Consider the following 21266-nt stretch of genomic DNA (forward strand, 5'->3'; position numbering starts at 1 on the left):
AGAATCCTAGACTCTAACCCAGGGACTTCCCTGGTGGTCCAGTGGTTAAGAATCCGCCTTCTAATGCAGGGGATGTGGATTCGATCCCTGGTGGGAAACTAAGATCCCACAGGTCTTGGGGAGACTAAGCCCACACTGCAACCACTGAGCCCACGCATTCTGGAGCCCTCGAGCCACAACTATAGAGAAACCCACCACACTACAACGATCCCACATGCTGCAACAAAAAACCACACTACAACGATCGCACATCCCTGCCGTGCTGCAACTAAGACCTGACACAGCCATAAATAAACAAATAAATATATTTTTTAAAAGAAACCTAGCCCAGCTCCCTGTGAGGCCTAGAGCCACTTGCTTCCCATTCCTGGCCCAGCAATGCTCAATGAAAGATTTAGACAAGATGATTTCTCATACTTGTCAAATATAACATCCTCAGATTGTATTCCTTTGCAACTTCTTTAATAAAATCAAGCAAGGCCAACCTACCTCATATAATTGCTCTGGAGGGTCTACTGGCAGCATCTGGGGGGAAAAGAAAATAGTGAAGAGGTCCTGAGGCCTGGGATAAAAGATCACCCCTGGAAATTCTTGGAAATAGCTCAGGCCTCAGAGGCAGTTACATCTCTTCTGATTCCCAGAGCGGGCTCCAGGTTAGGCATTGTCAAGTGAAAGAGAAAACAAGGAGAAGAGATGAAAAAGCCATGGAAGGTCTTGAGATCCCCAGAGAAAGTAGGGACCCAAGCTACCACTGGGCATCCTTAAGAGAACATGCCTAAACTTCACCCCCACCCCAAGAGGTGAGACAAAACAGCCCTGCTGGGCTGGGAAGTGCCGGACAGTCAGGGGAGTAGAGGGGGTGCCTCTGGAGAATTACCCACCTTTTTGACTGGTATCTGTCCTTCAATGGCGGGTGCATTGGCATACACAGGCATGGGCCAGCCTAGAGAAAGTGAATGCCAGCCCAAGGCTGGAGTTAGGGAGAGATATGAGGGAAGAAGGGGCCTCCCCAGTGTCTCAGCGGTAAAGAATCTACCTGCAATGCAGGAGACACGGGTTTGATCCCTGGATTGGGAAGATCCCCTGGAGGAGGGCATGGCAACCCACTCCAGTATTCTTGCGGGTAAAATCCCATGGACAGAGGAGTCTGGTGGGCTACAGTCCATGGGCTCGCAAAGAGCCGGACATGACTGAAGTGACTGAGCACGCACACATGCATGAGGCTCAAGGGGCGATTTGTCCAGGCAGGGCACTTCTATCCCCAGGAAGGATGTGGTAGAAACCTTCCTTCTTTTATCCCCAGGACTACCCCATCACATCTCCAGTGATCTTGACCTGGGAAGGTCTTGGAAATCAAGTTCTGGGTTAGATAAGGCTGTTTGATGACACAGATGAGGGCAGAAGTCTTAGATCAAGCCCCAGGTGCACCAGGGTCCTCTGTAGCCTGTGCTTATCATATATCCTTCCTGGCCTTGGTTTTCTTTTCTGTAAAACTGAGCTGAATTGGACAGTCCCCAGAGGACTTCTGCTTCATGAGCCCATCTTACCAGAATCTTAGACCAGATATAGCAAAGATGTTTTGTTTTGCCTTTGGTCAGAGAAGGCTGCATGAGGTACTATATTGAGATGGACAATGACACTTGTTTTGAATTTAGCAGGCAGGAGTGTCATGACTGATTCTCTCTGCTTATAGCAATCCATTAACAAAGTTTTCTGAGTGTGAGGAAGACAGAATGGCGGAAATGTTGTTGTATTTGTGTTGTGGCTGTTGGGACAGGCAGAACTCCTCAGAGTTCTCGACGCTGATCTCATCCATTTTCCAGATGGGGACACAGAGGGTCCAAGACTACAGGGCTTGCCCATGATGTCATAGTGACCCAGGGGTGAAGCTGGGAGCAGAAGCCTGGGCTCTCGGCACCAGCCTCTTCTCCAGACCTCACTGCTGCCCTGGGTATCAGCTATGGAGGCACTTACTGCGACCGAGCTCTTCAGGGTGACCCTCTTCAGAAGTGGGTGTCATGTTCTCATAGGCGGTATGCTCTGTTGTTCTCCTTGAGAGCCTGAAACCCCAAGACCCTTGTTCACTATGCCTCTAGTCCTTGCCCATCTCCACAGGCTCCCGTTTTGGGCAACGTCCCAAACCCTCTCAGTGCCCAACAGGCACCACTCAGCACCATGGTCAGCAACCCTCCTACTGGGCAGGTCCCCCATAGGCCACACCCCCACCCCATTCTGAGAGTTACCCTTCGGCATTTCCAGTGTGTATGAAGCAGCCCAGCCCTATGGCCAGGGCAACGATAGCCAGGATCCCGACGGTAATGCCAACGATGGCCCCTACAGAGAGGGATGACCGGTGACCTGGGCAAGGAGAGAGAATCAGGACCTCATCCCTGTCCCCAACCTCATTCCCAATCTTAGGGCTTTATCTCCACTGTCATTTGATGAGTACTTGTTTTCCAGCCATTGGGAGGCAGAAGTTTGTAGTAGTAATAGAATCATTTCTGGAGTCAAATGTCCTAAGTTCACATCTTAGCTGTGTGACCCTGGCCATGCTACTTAACCTCTTTGTGCTTCCTTTGGCTCTTCTGTAAAAACAAAGATAATATGAAGCCTATTCCATATTGTTGCTGAAAAGATTAAACACATATGTATTCATGTTCAGTAAATGTAAGGTTCGGTATGTTCAATGTGGGTGAAGTATTTAGACCCATGGAAAGTGATCAGTCAGTGTTGGTGTGATGATGTTACTGATTAAGAGGAAGAATCAAATATGGTCGTCACAGCAAAGGGCTTTGGCAACTGGAAACTTGAGTCACCTTTGATTCTCTGGGGTTCTGTGGACACAGACAAAAGTAACTACTCTTTCTGAGTCTCATTTCCTCATTTGCAAAGTCGGGGAAATGGTACCTACTGTATAGGGATGTTTTGAAGATGAAATGAGATCATGAATTTTTTTTTCTATTTTTTGACCACTTTGCAGCATGCAGCATCTTAGTTCCCTGACCAGGGATTGAACCCTTGCCCCCTGCAATGGAAGCACACAGCTTCTTAACCACTGGATCTCCAGGGAAGTCCTGAGTCTGAGTGTTAGTGGCTGGAATTCAACAGCTCTGGACTAGGAACCTGCCCACGCAGGACAGTCAGTGCCACACTCCAGTCCTTAGTAAGGGAAGATCAGAGTGCTAAGGCCAGCATCAGAGAAAGTCACCTGGACCCAAGGGGAAGGCGTACCTGAAAGACTCACCTATGACGCTGACCATGACCGAGGCAGAGCAGGTCAGCATTGTGACAGAGTTAGAAGCTGTGCAGCTGTAATTCCCTTGGTGTTTCCAAGTCAGGGCCTCGATAACCAGCTGCTGCCCCTTGTACACACTGGTGTTGTCATGGGTCCAGTTAAACTCAGCATCCGGCTGGGATTCAGCCCAACACCGCAGGGTTAGGCGGGAGTTGAGCTCCACACTGACCGTGGTGTCCGCCAGGGTCTCCGACCCGCTGGTGAAATACATTCGATCGGGGCCGTCTGCGTGCAGAGCCGAATATTATGCTCCCATCCTCCACTGGTGAGATAATCTATTTTATCCCATTCAATTCCACATATGAAGTTCTGCTTTCTTTTTTCCCCCCTTCTCAATTCTAACTGAGGGAATTCCTGGGAGTCAAAGGCTCTTCCAACTGCTGCTGAAAGGAATCTCGGCAAGAGAAGGAAGATACAAAGGTCCCTTTTCCTCCCTTAGGTGCGGAGCAAGCAGAATGTAATCCACAACACAGAGGGGGAAAGTCCAAAACAAAACAAAATTAAAATCAAAAACAAAAACCCCTGCCCTTGAAAAAGTGAATTCTAACAAGGGAGCCTCATAAGACATCCAGGCTTCAGAAATTGTTGCTGTGTCCTGTGACATGTAGCCCCTAACTTCCAACATGTTTATAGTTCTTATAGTTCTGATGGTAGCTTAGGCCAAAAAAAAAAAGAATCTTAGAGTCATTCTTGACTCCTCCCTTTCTCTCTTGCTTCTTGTCAACTAGCAGTAAACCCTGTGACTTTGATATTTAAAATATATTCATGGCCTGATCGCTACAGCTGTCGCTGGCTCAGCCTCGTCATTTCTTGATGGATGACTGTGGCTACCACGAGAGGATGCCTCACAGACCTCCATGGGTAAGAGTGGAATTGACCAAGGGCCCAGCTGCGGTACCCCGCAATCCACTCCCAGACCTCTCCTGGGCTGCACCCTGCCAGGACCTGAGAGTGTTGGAGAAAGTAAGGCAGACCCCTTCCTAGGAGACCTGGGCTCCCCGAGAGTCCTGACAACGTTCCTTAGACTCCACGGTGGTCTACATGCTCCCACCAACTCTGTACTCTGTCTTCCTCCCTCGCTCCAAGTACCTCGGTCTGAGGGCAATCACATTCTTTTGAGGCTCCCTCCCTACTTTTTCTGCACAAGAGCATTCCCTTAAGAAAATCTTTGCATGTATAATTCCATTGAATCCTTGGGATCTGCCTCTCCATGGAATCAGACAAAAACAACTGCATCACCTCCTCCCTCTCCCCTGTTCCCACCCTTTAGACAAGAGCCAGAGAGACTGTGCAAACCCCAGTCTAATCCTCTCTCTCCTCTGCTCAGAGCCTTTTGTAGCTCAAGTGTCACACGACGGCCCCCCACCCTCCCAGCTTCTTCTGTTCCATTCTCGCTATAATTTATCTCTCCAGTCATCTTGGCCTCTGGGCATTCCTCTGACAGGCCAAGCAAGTCCCACCTCCCCAGCCTTGGAACTCACTTCCCTTGGTCACCTGCACAGCTCTCTCCCTACCTCCTGCTGCACACATACCGCCTACTCCAGGAAGCCTCTCCTGACCACCCCAGCCAGGACTGCAACACCTCTCCGGCTTCCCAGCCTTGCCTGTCTTTCTCACTGCCTCTAGTCCCATCTGACACAGCATGGATTTCCCCTTGTTCAGCTGTGTATAGTCTGTCTCCCCCGACTAGAACATAAAGCTCCGTGAGGGTGGCCTTGTCCCCTGCTCAGACATGCCTGTCACAGAGCAGGTGTTTGATAATTATGGGATGAGTGGCTGGAAGCAAGAACTTCAGCAAGGGAGAGAGGAGGAAGGAGGAGAAGATCCAAGCTAGGGACGACTCACAGCTGATGTTCAACTTCAGGGGTTCACTCCGTGCCTGGCTGCCCCAGTTCCAGACCTCGCACGCATAGGGCCCTGTGTCATTCCGCCGAAGGCCGTGGATGATCAGGTCCCTGTTGTTGGGTGCCAGGTGCTCGCTGGACTGGAGGAGCTGGTCCCCCAGGAACCACCGGACTCCAACTCCCTCATGGGTGGTCTGGCAGGTCAGGACCACAGAGCTGGTGTCCTCCACGAGAGTCCGGTTTGGGGCCATGACGTAAGGCTTGGTCACTCTTTCTGGAAACACAGAGAGAGATGGGACAGGGTCCAGGGACACCCTATGCCAGTCTCCTGCCCATATGGGGCCCACAGGATTTCCCAGGGATGTGTGTTTATGTGGTGTGTGGTGTGTGTGTGTGTGCTTTGCATATGACTGTGCTGTGTGGGTGGTCTTTTGTGTATGAGCGTGTGTTGTGTGACAATTATGTTACAGGTTTTGTGTGCATGGAGGGTGTGGTATACGGATGAGTTTTGTGTGTGAGTGTGTGCTTGGTGTGTATTTTTGCCTGTGCTGGGTTTTTGTTGCTGCATGAGGGCTTTCTTTAGTTGTGCTGTGTGGGGCCTGTTCTGTAGTTGCGGTGCATGGGCTTCTCACTGTGGTGGCTTCTCTCGTTGTGGAGCACGGGCTCTAGGGCGTGCGGGCTCAGTAGCTGTGGTACACAGACTTAGGAGCTCCCTGGCATGAGGGATCTTCCCAGACCAAGGACTGAACCCTTGTCTCCTGCATTGGCCACTGGACTTAACCACTGGACCACCAGAGAAGTCCCTTTTGTGTCCATCTACATGTGTGTGTTGTGTATACACATATTGTGAGTGTGAGGTATGGCAGTGTGTATATCATACATACACACATATACACACACACACACGTACTTTGTGTGCAAGTGGGTATATGTTGTGTGTATGTATCTCTGTACATGAGTATATGCTATGTGTCTGTGGGAATGTATGCGTTCTGTGTATATGCTCTACTGTGTATTCACAAGCACCACACATGGAGCACATACCTACATGCTTGGTATATCACTACCATGTGTGAAGTGCAGTTACATACTGTGTGTGTTCTGCATGTGTGGAGGGTGTTAAATGTGTGGTGTGGGGGGTGTTTTCTGTGTTGGACATGAGGATGTGGAGTGTCTGTGATATGTGTTGTGGGTGTCTGTTGTGTGCATATTATGTTTCGTGTGTATACGTGTTTTATGAGAGAATATGTTGTGTGTCTGTGGTATCGTTTGCCGCATATTTGAGATGTGTGTCTGTGTTTTGTAAGTATTGTGTATGTGCTCTGCCTGTGTGTGAGTACGTTTCTGTACATGCCGTGGGCTTTATGTGTGCATGTGGTGTGTATGATGCGTTACGCCCCGTGTGTTTCATGTATTGTGTGTCTGTTGGGTACATGTTATATGTCTTGTGTGTGTGTGTATTATGTGCTTTTGTATGCTGTGTCTATGTGTTGTGTGTGAGTTGTGTGTGTTGTATGTGAGTTGTATGTGTCTGTGGTGCACATGTGTGTATCTGCGATGCATGCATGACTGTTTCTTTTTTTTTGGCCATGTCATGCGGCATGAGGAATCTTAGTTCCCCAACCGGGAATCAAACCCAGGCCCCTGCACTGGGAGCACAGTCTTAACCACCAGAACACCAGAATCCCCTGCATGTGTGATTGTTATGTGTGTGTGTCCACGTGTGTATGGGGATGTATGAGTGCTGTGTTAGTGTTTGTATGTTTAGAGAATCGCCTCCCACACTTCATGAGAATTAAGTGACAGACATCCCACAGAGAGCCTCCAAAGCCTTGTGGAGGATGTGCCAACAAGGACCCAGGTCCTCCCTGTGCCCAGAGCCACAATCTGCCACGAGCCACAAGGGCAAGCCCCGCTCCACTACGTCCTCCTCAAGCTCCAGGACGTCAGTGCAGCCCTGATTCTCAGAGACACAAAGGAGAGGAATGGGGGAAAGAGACTCACCAAGGACGCGGACTTTGACAGCATCCCTGAGGGACTTCTGGGCGGCAGCATTGGACACCAAGCACGCGTAGGTGCCCTCGTGTTCCTTGGACACGGCAGGGATGGTAACATTGCTCATGTTGAAGAACAAGCTCCAAGTGATGGGCTTGGAGTCATTGGAGAAAAACCATGAATATGAAGCTTGTGGGTAAGACTCAGTTTCTGCTGAGAAGGTCACACTGGAGCCCTCCATCACCTCAACTGTGTCCCCGTTGGGTACACCAGGCTCCACCTTGATCGTGACTGAGTCAGGGCCATCTGGAAGGACAAGAACAATTGTAGCAGCAACAACAGCATCAGTGAGAGAGCTCTCTTGGGGGACCCAGCCATTCAATAAGCAGGAACTTTTCTCTTCTCTCCCCTCAAACTCTGGAACCATTACAAAGGAGATGTTAGAGTCTGACAGTGAGGGTATGTCACATGCATCCCTGGGTAAGCCAGGATTGAAAGACACACCTAAAGCTTGCCAGCAAGGGACTTCCCTGGCAGTCCACTGGTCATGAATTTGCCTTCCAATGCAGGGATGCAGGTTTGATCCCTGGTCGGGGAACTAAGATCCCACATGCCGTGGGGCCACTATGCCTGTGTTGCAATTACTGAGCCCAAGTGCTCTAGAGCCTGTGCCCCACAACAAGAGAAGCCCGCCTGTCACCCAGAGCAGTAAAAAGAAAAACAATACATAAAAAAATAAAGCATGCTGACAATTGCTCTTTCCTCACGACTACCTAGGCAATATTTTGGATCAAACATTCGAAAGTTAAGGAGCTCGATTTTAGGCACGTCACGTTGGACGTTCCCAGGAGAATCCAACTAGAGATGTCAAACAGCTATGTGTCTGGAGTTCAAGGATGGACAAGTCTGCATTTGGATGGTATGTGAAGCTGTGAGACTAGATGAAATCACCGAGGAAGTGGGTGTTGCTGAGGGGCTGGGGAGAATGGAAAGGCACTCACAGTACACAATCAGGTAGGTAGGGTCACTGCTCTTCATCTGGAGGTCACCCCAAGCTTCACATTGGTACGTCCCAGCATCCTTCCGCTGGACACTGAGGATGGTGAGGGTCTTGCCATCTGTGGACAGCTGTATGCGCTCATGGAATAACAGGGGCTGGTGGTTGAAGACCCAGTGGATGGTGATGTTGACGTCTGGGGTGTCACAGTAGAAGGTCACATTTTCCCTGTGCTCTATGACTGTGCCCTGGCTGACTGAAATGGTGGGCTTGGCCAGAGATTCTACAGAGGGAGAAACAGAGTAGGGGGAGACAGAAGCAGAGACACAGGTGAAGGACAGACCAAGCAAAATACAGTCACAGAGGGACCCCGAGAAACAGGGAGGGGTTGGGGTTGCAGGCAGACACCCCTCAGCTCCATGACTGGCCGCCAATGCTGGACCTAGTTCTCATTCTAGGTGAGGTCTTGGGACCCTCGAGTCTCCTCTCCCCCAGTAAATGAGATGTTGCAAATAAAACAGATGGTCAGGGACATGACGGTGGGTCAATTATTGGCTGCAAAGAAGTCAAGCTTGTACTGGGGACAACAACCAGGTCCCTCTACCACTTCTTAGCCAATTTTCCCTAGCCCCAGCCAGGACAGCCACCCCTTCACACCCCCCGCCCCCTCTCCAACACAACTGACTGGACCAGTTGTTGCCTGACTGGGCCAATCAGGTTTGTCCTGTTGGGACTTTGGGCACGGAACCCTGATGAGCAGTTGAGGGTGGAGATAGAGACCAGAATGAGAGCTTTGTTTTCTGTGCTCCTAATCTACCATGAGTCTGGGGTAACCAAGGGGCCCCAAATGTAGACGGAACAATATCCTCCTCACTTTGGATGACAGCATCACGGGAGATCTGGGCTGCAGCTGTCAAGCTCCACACGGTCAAAAGTGAGGCTGGAGGGAGAAAGAGGAGGCGTTCAGGGAGGAAGCTGCGTTGGGGGGGTCCAGTTGTGGTCTTCCTAAGTGGAGGGAGGTCTGAGGTCATGAATGGGGCCCTCTACCCCTAGAGGCTTGACTTTTACTCACCACTTCCTGGCTATGTGACTTGAGGCATGTTTTGTTGTCGCTGAGCCTCAGTTCCCCCAGCTATAAAATGGGAGTAATATCGTCTGCCTTCTAGGATTGGAGGGGGTGGTAATGAACACTGACCAGTTTTGACTGGGTCCCCTGAGGGTCACTGCGCTCTCTCCAGTGATGCTCATTCCATGGAAGATGCCTCTCCCTTCCATTGCTGCTGCTGCTAAGTCGCTTCAGTTGTGTCCGACTCTGTGCGACCCCAGAGATGGCAGCCCACCAGGCTCCCCTGTCCCTGGCATTCTCCAGGCAAGAACACTGGAGTGGGTTGCCATTTCCTTCTCCAATGCATGAAAGTGAAAAGTGAAAGTGAAGTTGCTCAGTCATGTCCAACTCCTAGCGACCCCATGGACTGCAGCCTACCAGGCTCCTCTGTCCATGGGATTTGCCAAGCAAGAGTACTGGAGTGGGTTGCGCTCAGATCAGTGAAGTCACTTTCCAAAACCAGATAGTAAGCGTCAGAAGCTAGACTTGAACCTGGCTTGCCAGTTCCTAAAGACTTTGCTCTCAACACTGTGCAGTTCCTCTGGTCCAGGGATGGGCACAGAGCCAGCCCCCAATAAAGGAGAACTTCTTCTGTTATCTTTGATGGGAGAAATTAACCGCTTGCTCTCAGGCAAGATTTCCTCTGCACAGAGGGGAGAAAAGGGAAAAAGATAGCATGAGCTTTCGGTTTTCTATTTGGTTATTCTGCACACAGTTTTATGGAAGCTCAGAGACTGTGGGCATAGGTGGGGATGCCCAACCCCAGCAGCTATGGCCATGAGCCGCTGACCTTGAAACTCCTGTCCTTGCCCTAACCATCAGCCCAATTAACAAAGGCAGGCAGTCATGACTTTCTCCAGCCCTCTGCTGCTGCTGGTGCTAAGTCGCTTCAGTCGTGTCCAACTCTGTGCAGCCCCATAGATGGCAGCCATCAGGCTCCCCCATCCCTGGGATTTTCCAGGCAAGAGTACTGGAGTGGGGTACCATTGCCTTCTCCGTCTCCAGCCCTCAGATGACCCCAATTTAGATCAAGCATTGCCCCATCCCCTGCTCATTTGGGTTAAAGACAAGGGCTCTTAGGAGCAAATATGGACTCTGATAATGATAATGGACTTTGTCTGTTATCATGGGCAAGGGGCTTTCTCTTTGTGAGCCTCAGTTTCTTCAACTGCAAAACAGGGAGAACGGTAGAACTTAGTTCACCAGGTTATTGTGAGGTCTGATATCAGACGTGACAGTTCGCAGTGTTAGTCACTATTATTAGCACTTAGTTATTATTACTATTATTGTCTTTGTTATTTGCTGTGCTTGTAATAACTGACGGTGGAAAACCATCTGAAATTCTCTATCCTCAGTGCTATTGGAGGTGAAGTCCATAGGCTCATTCACTGGAAGGACTGATGCTGAAGCTGAAGTTCCAATACTCTGGCCACCTGATGGGAAGAGCCAGCTCATTGGAAAAGACCCTGATGCTGGGAAAGATTGAAGGCAAAACGAGAAGGGGTGGCAGAGGATGAGATGGTTAGATAGCATCACCAACTCAATGGACATGAATGTGAGCAGACTCCAGGCGACAGGGAAGAACAGAGCAGCCTGGCGTGCCTCTCAGGGCTGGCATAACCTCTCGTCGCCAGTCTCACTCCTGTCTGTTATACTCCAGCTCTGGTTCTCTGCCTCTCCCTGCCCCGACTCCCCTGAATCTGTTTATCTGTATGTATCTTGAAAAGCTTTCTTTTTAAAAACAATTAATTTTGAGTATGTATGTATTTATGGCTGTGCTGCGTCTTTGTTGCTGCCTGGGCTTCTGTCTGGTTTCGGTGCTCAGGCTTCTCACTATGGTGGGCTCTCTTGTTATGGAGCACGGGCTCTAGGGCATGCGGGCTCCAGTAGTTGCCGCACACCGGATTAGTTATTCCGCAGCGTGTGGGATCTTCCAGGTCAGGGATCAAACCTGCATCTCCGGCATTGGCAGGCGGATTCTTGACCCCTGAGCCACCAGAGAAGCCCTGAAGAGTTTTTTTGCTCTTTGTCCTCAGTCTCCCTCTCTCCTCTTTGCTCTGTTTTCCCCTCTGGTACAGTTTCTATTGTAATTTTCACTCTCTCTTGCCTCTCTCTGGTTCTATGGCTCTGATTCCATCTCTCTCTCCTCCTCTGTGTATGTGTCTTTGTCTCTTTCTCTGTCCCCCTTTGTCAATCTCTCTCTTATTTTATTTGGCTGCACCGGGTTTTAGTTGAGGCATGTGGGATCTAGTTTTCTGACCAAGGATTGAACCTGGGCCCCGTGCATTGGGAGTTGGGAGCATGGACTAGACTGCTGGGGAAGTCTCTGCCAATCTCTTGTATTTGTGTTTATTCCTGTCTCTGTTTCTCTCTTGTCTCTATTTGGGTCTCTTTCGTGCACATGTACACACCCACCCTCCCCTACCCCACCTAAAGGGAGCTGGACACTCACCTGAGAGCAGGATTCCTGCCCAGCGGTGGCCCCGTAGATCAGGGGACTCCATGGGTCCTGACACCTGACTTCAGAGCGCCAAGCTATCTTCCCGGCTTCCGCACGATGACCCGGTCCTCACTCCGTCTGCAGCCTCTCCAGCTCTCTTCTTTTCCTCTCTGCCCAGCTGCCCACTCACAGGCACTTCGGTGACAGTGGCTCCCAGGACAGACAGCGAGGGTGGCAGGGGAGGAACTTTGGCTGCACCCTCCTCAGTCCTCTACCCCAGGCTTTACTTTCCTCCTCCTCCCAGCACGGAGAGAACCAAAGTCCCAACGTCCCCAGAACCCTGGGGTTTCCCCCAAGGCTCGAAAGGAGGAAGAAGCCCCACCTTCTGGCCACGGATCCCCTTGAAAATTACACCGCTTCCCATTCAAAGGCCCACTTGGGATGGGGGTGAGGGAGCTGCCAGGGAGAAGCAGTGCCAGGGAGGGGTAATTTAAGCATATCAGCGTTAAAGGGACCGGGAACTGAGATTATAATGGTCAACAGCTACAACAATAAAGTCAATAATGATGGTTCCTGGTTATCCAGAGCTTAATAAAACAGCGCCAGGTTCACCATAAGCTCAGTCGCATCCGACTCTTTGTGACCCCCTGAACTGTACCTCAGTCCATAGGATTTTCCAGACAAGAATACTGGAGTGGGTTGCCATTTTTTTCTCTAGTAGTTCACCATGAGCTGCCTGGAAATACAAAATGAACTGAAGTGACACATGATATGAAGTCCTGGTCACAAACACGCTGGAGTCCGAAGGGCGGGATGCCTAGAGTTGGGTGGGGATAGCCCCAAGGGGTACCTGACTCAGCCTTCCGGGAGGAGGCAGGGAAGACTTGTTGGAGGTGGGGACATCTGAGCTGAGACCTGGAAGATTAAAAAAAAAAAAAAAAAAGCCCTGTATCTGAGTGTTAATTCTTCTTTTTAAAAAAATTCCATTTGGGCAAGACATGCTGTTGGGAGCCTCAAAAACCAAGACTGAATGTAATCGACCCCGTCAGAGAACTACCTTCAACCTATATCTTTTACTTCAGTTCATTCATTCCTTCATAATAACAGCTGTTTCCCAAACTCTTCCTCTGGGCTGATTCCTGGACCAAATAGTATATAATAATACAGCAGAAATCTCCAGGTCTACCTTCACAAGCTCAAGGTCCAGCAGAGCAGACAGACCTGTCCCCAGTCAGTGATGACCCAGAGTGAGTGGGGCTGGGGTGGGGGAGCACAGAGTGGGTGCCTGACCCAGCCTGAGGATCAGAGATGGCTTCCTGGAGGAGAGGGCATCAGAGACGAAGATGAAGGGATGAGCCGGGGGTGAGTCTGGTAGGCAGAGGGAGCGGGATGTGAGAAGGTGCTGAGTTGGAGGCACAAAGAAAATTCAAGTGGCTCCAGAAGAGAGGAAGTGAGAGGGTGGGTGGTTCAAGATAAGGTTGAGAACACGTCATCGTGATTACTTAGGCCAGGAGGGGCAGTTTGGCATCAGGGGAAAGCGATCTCAGCTCACCTCCAACAGCTGCTCCTGTTTGGGTCCCATTCACGCCACAGCATTCACCAAGGATCTGCTCCAGTGAAGCCTGAGGCTGAGCAAACCAGCTCTGGAGCCATACTGCAGGGGTTGGAATCCTGGCTCCCCTACCTGCGAGCTGTGAGGCCTTGGGCGTGTAAGTCCATCCCCCTCTCTGGTCATCACTTTCCTCAGCTTTAAGATGGTAATGGTTTGCCTCTTCAGGGGCTGTGGTCCAAGCTCTCCATGCCCCAGAAGTGGTTTCTTGAGAAGGTTATATCATCCTGTGGGTGTCAGTGTTCTCGTCTGCAGACTGGACATAAATAACAGTCTCCCCTCACACAGTCCTGTGAAGATCAAGCAAGTGAATGCTGGGAAAGTACTGGGAACAGCGCCTGGGTACTGGCACGGAGTGAGCGCTCAGAACACGCGAAACCCCGCTAGGCGTTGTGACTGGGGGGTGTTGTAAAACTCACAGGAAGTGAGGAATACACTTACTCAGTCATTCAACACACTCCCTGAGCCCCTACTGCTCCTGCTCTAGGTGCTGAGAGAATGCAGGGGACAGAAAAGAGAAAACCCAGCTCTAGTGGGGAAGAGACAATAAAGAAATGTAACAAATAGGCACATTATATGGGATCTTAGACGATGACACATGGTATGGAAAAATGAAAAGTAGAGTAGGCTAAGTGATATTATTCCATTTCATAGTTAAGAACACTGATGCTTACAGAGGTGCAATGACTTGTCCAATTGAGGCCAGGGATTCTGGTCTACCTGGCTTTTAACCTTCTCGTGTGCCACCTTCCAAGGTCCTAAGGTGGCTTCTGGCGATCTCCAGCCCCATCTCTGTACACCCCAATCAGTCAGTGCCTGTGACCCCATCACTCCAGTACATTCTTAAACTCTATGGTTCCCTGGGCAGAGGGCACCTGCGGTAGACAAGTCAGCCTTTAAGGTCTTTACCATCTACCCTGTTCTTCCTGGAATATCTGAGTCTTCTGACCACCCACCCACTCCTCTCCTGACATTCTCTGATCTGTGCCACCTACTTGGGGCCCCCTTCCTTCCTCTCCTCCACCCCACCCAAGAGGACACAGCTGCCACTGGAGTAGGCTTCCCAAATTTGCCTCTTTATAAGGAATAAGGTTTTCTCTCCCTGAATCCGACCTACCCAGCTTCCCCTCAACCCCCATGAAGGTTCTGTCTTTCCCTGTCCCACAAGAAAGAGGGACTTTCTGGGTCCTTCTCATAGCATACCTTCCACTTTCTTTCCAACAGGTGAAAATAAAGCCAGGTCCTTCCCGCCTCCACACCCTTTCCTAGTGGTCTCAGCTGGCTGGGCTGACTCACGGTTGTCTTTCCATGAGCGACCTCAGCTCACCTTCCAACCTGTATTGCTGCCCCAGGGCTGCCCCCCACCATTCACTCAGCAAAGACTTTTTGACTCCACTACATGCCAAGCACTATGTTAGGTGCTTTTTAAAAGCTACAAATAGCAGGTTCAGTGGTTAAGACTCCAAACTTCCACTGCAGGGGTCACAGGTTTGCTCCCTGATCAGGGAACTAAGATCCTGCATGCCATATGGCCAAAAAATAAAGAAAATCAATTAATTTTTAAAAATTGTAAGGATACAAATACTGTATCGAGTTCTCTGTATTGGTATCACAAAACCGATCCTTCACTGCGTGTGCTGTGCTTAGTTGCTCAGTCACGTCCAGCTCCTTGTGACCCCATGGACTGTAGCCCACCAGGCTCCTCTGACGTCCAACTCCTTGTGACCCCATGGACTGTAGCCCACCAGGCTCCTCTGTCCATGGAATTCTCCAGGCAAGAATACTGGGGTGGGTTGCCATGGCCTCCTCTAGGGTATCTTCCCAACCCAGGGATTGAACCCAGGTCTCCTGCATTGTAGGCAGATTCTTTACCAGCTGAGCTACCAGGGAAGCCCACTAGAAAAAAAAAAAAAAGCCTGTATTGATTGAATTGAACAGAATGTGGGGACCTGCCAGTTCTGACTAGCTAGTCCATGAAAACAAGTTCATATATGATTTTAAAAAGAGGAGGGATATTGGCTGGTACAGTGCTCTGCAATCTCTCAGTTTTGATTACAAAAGCAGGCCTTACAATATTGATCTCATACAATATGCATCATTCGCCCAGTTTTGTTTGTCCTAATTAGATAAGATGCACACTGTTAGCAATGAAATATAGGTCTCAGCCCTTAAAGAAATTACATTTTATACAAGGATGGGGGAAGGGTGGAGGGAGACAAATAATAAGCAAGCTACATAATATATAACTGAATTATCTATGATGTTAGAAAGTAATGGAGTCACAGGGGATCAGGGCAAGGGAGTTAGAGTGCTGTGGTGGACGTGCAGAATGTAGGACTGAAGCCGGTGATCTGGGTCGGCCTCACAGTTTTGAGAATGACTTGAAGGAGGTCAAGCAAACCCCCAGAGGTTCCTGGGAATTAATTCACTTCTGGAAAAAAAAATGGAGGCAAGGTCCCAAAGAGCCATCCCCTGCTTCCTGCGGTTCAATAACTGTATGAGAGATTTCCCTGGTGGTCCAGTGGCTAAGACTCCATGTTCCCAATGCAGGGGGCCTGGGCTCAATTCCTGGTGAGGGAACTAAATCCCACATGCCTCAGCTAAAGATCTTGAATGCTGAAGAGCAACTGAGCCCGTGCAGAACTATTGAGCCCTCACTCTAGAGCTCAGGAGCTGCAACCAGAAGCCTGAACACCTGTGTGACCAGGCGCCTGTGTGACCCCCAGAAGCCTGTGTGACCTCTACAGCTCAGGAGCTGCAACTCAGAAGCCTGAACGCCCTAGGGCCTGTGTTCCACAGTGAGAGAGGCCACCGCAAAGAGAAGCCTGCACGCTGCAACGAGACAGTGCCCCCCGCTCGCCGCAACTAGAGAAAAGCCCATGCAGCGATGAAGTCCCAGCACAGCCAAGAACAAATAAATAAATAAAATTTTAAAAAAACACAGAGAGATTCCAAGATCCCCAGCAAACCCTACAAGAAGTCTGAGATACTCCCATCTCTCCCCCGACAAATCCAGGGTGAACGTGAAACTCCTAATTCTAGCATCTGAAGCTTCATTGCCTGGGGGCTTCCCTCTCTTGCTTCTGTCCTCAGCAGCTCCTGCACACACACAGTGCAGGGCTCTTGGGCTCATTTTACCCAGAGGGATTTTATTTTTTTTCTTTCTTTTTAAAAAAGATTTATTTTAATTGGAGGCTAATTACTTTACAATATTGTGGTGGTTTTTGCCATACATTCACATGAATTAGCCATGGGTGTACCTGTGTTCCCCATCCTGACCCTCCCTCCCACCTCCCTCCTCATCCCATCCCTCAGGGTCATCCCAGTGCACCAGCCCTGAGCACTCTGTCTCATACATTACCTAGATGCATTTTAGAGAGTATTTTTCCTCTGAAAGAATATTTCAAAGGTGAACTCCACAGGATTCTTGGGCTGCAGAGAAAGAGACGACGTCTCAAAAGGAAGAAGAAGTTGCAAAAGAAAGGTAGGGAAAGTACCTGCCTCTATGGCTGAGCCGGAACAAGGCCATCTTCCCTCTCCCACTTTCAAAAGAGGGGAAAGAGGGCAAAAAGATGAGATTGCTGCTTTAAGGATGAGCCTGAGGTCCCCAAGAACCTTGGAGGCAGAGCAAACCTGTCATCTTGATGTGGTGACTCTGGGGTCCATTCCAGCAGGTGTGCTTGTTTGGGGTCCACTCACTTGTTCAGCCACTCAGATGTGGTGTGCTGACATGGCATCTTAGTCCCGACCCTCCACAACCCTCTGCTCTAGTCTTCACGTGTTTGAGGGAGCCTTACAGTGGAGTGGTTAAGGAGCCAGGCTCTGGGCCAGACAGAAATGGGTTCAAAGCCCAGCTACTCCCGCCAGCTAGCTGTGTGACCTTAAGCAAAAGGCTGAACCTCTTTAAGCTTCAGTTTATTCTTCTACAAAATGGGTGTAACCAAAGCACCTCCCTCTCAATGAGATGCTGAACCTAACAGCTCAGCAAGGAGTGAAGTAAACTTTTTAAATTAATTCTTTAATTATTTCCCATTTGTATTTACCCTTACACAGGCATAAGTATCAACTCTTTAACTCTTCCTAATAATCCACTGGAGAAGGAAATGGCAACCCACTCCCATATTCTTGCCTGGAAAATCCCATGGACAGAGGAGCCTGGCCGGCTAGAGTCCATGGGGTCACAAGAGTCGGACACGACTTGGCAACTAAAACAAACAATAATCCACTATTACCAGCCTCAAATTTATAGGTCAAGAAACCAAGACTGGAAAGTTCAAGAATTCATCCAAGGTAACAAAAGCCCGGAAGTGGTGGAGCAGGGACTTGAACGCAGGCCTTTCTGCGTGGGAAGCAGCTTGGCATATGAGATCAAGTGCAGATCCTGTGTGACCCTGGCTCTGATTCTTTGAGCCTCCATTTCTCTTCCTCTCAACTGGAAAAAATAATATGCATGGCTTCTTCTTAAATTTGTTGGGAGGATTTCAGAGTAAACCCAGAACCATGATTGGTGCAGTTAGCTCTTTGTAATTTAGCAGTATCTATGATGAATGATGATGTAATTATAATATTGGGCTTCCCAGATGGCTCAGTGGTAAAGAATCTACCTGAAATGCAGGAGATGCAGGAGATGTAGGTTCAATCTCTGGGTCATGAAGATCCCCTGGAGAAGGAAATGGCAACCCATGCAGTGTTCTTGCCTGAAAAATCCCAGGGACAGAGGAGCCTGGTGGGCTATACAGTCCGAAGTGTTGCAAAGAGTCAGACGTGACTGAGCAACTGAGCACACTGAGCAATTATAATACCATAATAGCTAGAAGTTAGCGGGCACTACACGAGCTATAATTTGTCATTTACTTTAACAATATTATTAATAGTAATAGGCTTAGTGACCATTTACATGAGCAGACACTGGCTAAGCCCCAGTGCTGCCAGTGAACTGTCATGGCAATTCTATGGCTATATGCTGTGTGCTCAGTAGCTTCAGTTGTGCTGACTCTTTGCGACCCCATAGACTGTAGCCCACCAGGCTCCTCTATCCATGGGATTTCCCAGGTGAGAATACTGGAGTGGGTTGCCATGCCCTCCTCCAGGGGACCTTCCTGACCCAGGGATTGAACCTTCATCTCCTGCATTGCAGGTGGATTCCTTACCACTGAGCCACTAGCAGAGTCTGCTATGGCTACATTTATCCCCATTTCACAGATGAGGAAACTGAGGCAGGAAGGGGTGGGTCACTTTTCCAAAAGTACCACTGCTAGAAAATGGTGACCAGGTATTTAAGCTCACTTCTGCTAACTGGGGAGCCTAGGATCTAATCACTACACTAAACTGGGAACAAGTGAGAAGTGCCCACCTCCAGCCCCAGTCCTGGTCCCCAGGTCCTCAGGCACATTCCTTCCCCGAAGACCTGCCCTAGGCGATCCCCCAGCTCCCAGCCCACATGGCTTCCAGCAGTGCAGCCCTCTGAACTCCCCAGATGCTCGGCCTCAGCTCTGTGACCTCTGAAGAGCCCAGAGCTGATACCTGGGACCTCATGACCCTGACAAAGGAGCCAGCCACCCCTGTGAGTGCCACATCGATGAGGACACCGAGAGTGATCCCCGCGATGCCCCCCGCAGGAATGGTGGTCCTGAGGAAGACGGGCTGCAGGATGCTCTCTGGAGCCTCTACAGGAGAGAAGGGAAGAGAAAGAGAGAAAGAGAGAGACTGGGAGAGAGAGCAAGGTAGAAGGGCTCTGAGTTTCAGGTCCTCTGGACTTGGCATACCTTTTGTATGCCCTTTTCTCCCTCCATTTTACAGATTTGAAAACTGAGGCCCAGAGAAGGAATAGATAATGATTATTATCTATATAATAGATAATAATAATATAATAATAATTATCTATATAATAGATAATCACTGTTAGTCATGGCTAACAGTGATTAAGACTAGTAAAGTATATGATCTCATTTATTGCTTAACATAACTATGAGATAGGTTTTATTAATATCCCCATTTTTCAGAGGGAGAAACTGAGGCACAGAGAGGTCAAACTACTGAGCCAATATCACCCACATGGTAGAGTTATAATTTGAAACATACTGATGCCAGAGCCCACAGTCTGAATCCCTCCATCATTTAGCCTCTGGGGATCATATTTATCTATTCCCCCATTCAGTAGACATTTATTTAGTACCTACTGTGTGCCAGGTACTTTTTTTAGGTACTGGAGATACAGCTGGAACAGAGCAGGTAGAAATCCCCTGCCGTCCTGGAGTTACACTTCAGGAGAGATATGAGACCCCAAACACACAGTGGGGCAAATAAGTATTATTAAAGTTTTACCAGTGAGTGTGATAAAGGAGCAGAATGGGATGTTCTGTGAGGTCCTTCCAGGAAGATCAGATCTAACCAGGGGTAATCAGGGAAGCTGAGCTGGACGTAATGACATTTAAACTGAGATCCAAAGGTTGAATCCAAGGTCAGTAGGTCTAAGGGTGAGTCTCCTGGGCAGAGTGACTAGAGTTTCATTCATTCATTCAGCAAACTGTTCTAGTCACCAAGGGCACAGCAGGCAACAAGGTAAACAAGGTCTTTGCCCTCATAGATCTGAGCATCTAATGGGGAGACTGACTAATGATTAAAAAAATCAATATGACTCAGTGAAGTCAAAGAAGGCAAAGTATCACATGATGTGGCTTATACGTGGGATCTTAAAACAGTAGTACAAATGAACTTATTTGTTGTTGTTTAGCCACTCGGTCATGAACGACTCTTTTGTGACCCCCATGGACTGTAGCCCACCAGGCTCCTCTATCCATGCAATTTCCCAGGTAAGAACACTGGAGTGGGTTGCCATTTCCTCCTCCAGGGGATCTTCCTGACCCAGGGATCGAACCTGCGTCTCCTGCAAGTTTCCTGCATTGGCAGGCAGATTCTTGACCACTGAGCTACCAGGAAGCCATGAACTTATTTACAAAAGAAAAATAGAGTTAATGATGTAGAAAACAATCTTAGGGTTACAAGAGGTTTAGAGGGGAAGGGATAAAATGGGAGAAATTGGGATCAACACGTACACATTACTATATATAAAATAGATAGCAAGTAGAGGGATTGGGGGCAGGAGGAGAAGGGGACGACAGAGGATGAGATGGCTGGATGGCATCACCGACTCAATGGATGTGAGTCTGAGTGAACTCCAGGAGTCGGTGGTGGACAGGGAGGCCTGGCGTGCTGCGATTCATGGGGTCGCAAAGAGTCAGACACGACTGAGCGATTGAACTGAACTGAACCTACTGTATAGCACAGGGAACTCAGCACTCTGTAATGACCTATATGGAAAAGAATCTAACAAAGTGGATACATGTATATATATAACTGATTCACTTTGTTACACAGCAGAAGGTAACGATACTCAATTTTTTTTTAATAAAAAAATACTGAGAAAAAAATCACCATGATAACTAAGTAAATTATCTACTGTGTTAGGAGATAAGGGCAGGGGTCAGAGAAAGGAACCACAGAGAAGAGACCAGGAGGAGAAGGAGAGTGGGCTAGTTTAGAATCTAAAATAGTGCAGTGAAGGTAGACATCACAAAATAGGAACATCTGAGCAAAGACCTGAACACAGGGAGGGAGCCAAGGACATCATCGAGGGGAAGAGAAATCCTGAGCAAGAGTATGTCAGGCTTGTCTGAGGAACCACAAAGTGGCTGGTGTGGCTGAAAGCGAGAGGAGAGTCATGAGAGCTGAGTTTGGAAGTGTGGGGAACATACCACAAGAGGTGAGTGTGGAAACTGTAAGACTGCCACGGGTCAAGCAACAGACGGTGGCAGCCAGACCAAGGTGGAGGCAAGGGAGGAGGTGAGAAACGGTTCTGGATATATTTTTGTAAATATTTATTTATCTGGGGCATCCCTGGTGGCTCAGATGGTAATGAATCTGCCTGTAATGCAGGAGACCCAGGTTCAATCCCTGGGTCAGGAAGATCCCCTGGAGAAGG

General features: G+C 49.1%; 1 protein-coding gene across 6 annotated transcripts in view; it reads right to left on the reverse strand.

The window, feature by feature from the left end:
• CEACAM20 (CEA cell adhesion molecule 20) overlaps positions 1-21266 on the reverse strand; it is a 71884-nt gene that overhangs the window by 3625 nt on the left and 46993 nt on the right. Inside the window, exons 3-15 of one of the 6 annotated variants that reach the window (XM_024979148.2) lie at positions 16647-16717; positions 13229-15181; positions 12527-12591; positions 11689-12412; positions 9006-9071; positions 8136-8414; positions 7144-7440; positions 5141-5413; positions 3245-3520; positions 2244-2358; positions 1975-2060; positions 882-943; positions 490-525 (exon numbers count right to left, since the gene is read on the reverse strand). In XM_024979148.2, the coding sequence (XP_024834916.1) occupies positions 490-525; positions 882-943; positions 1975-2060; positions 2244-2358; positions 3245-3520; positions 5141-5413; positions 7144-7440; positions 8136-8414; positions 9006-9071; positions 11689-11740 (1542 nt within the window). In that variant the 5' untranslated portion in view covers positions 11741-12412; positions 12527-12591; positions 13229-15181; positions 16647-16717. The other 5 variants (XM_024979149.2, XM_024979147.2, XM_024979146.2 and 2 more) reach the window with 5 other exon arrangements.

This window comes from Bos taurus, chromosome 18 (assembly GCF_002263795.3).
Source record: "Bos taurus isolate L1 Dominette 01449 registration number 42190680 breed Hereford chromosome 18, ARS-UCD2.0, whole genome shotgun sequence".
NCBI lineage: Eukaryota > Metazoa > Chordata > Mammalia > Artiodactyla > Bovidae > Bos > Bos taurus.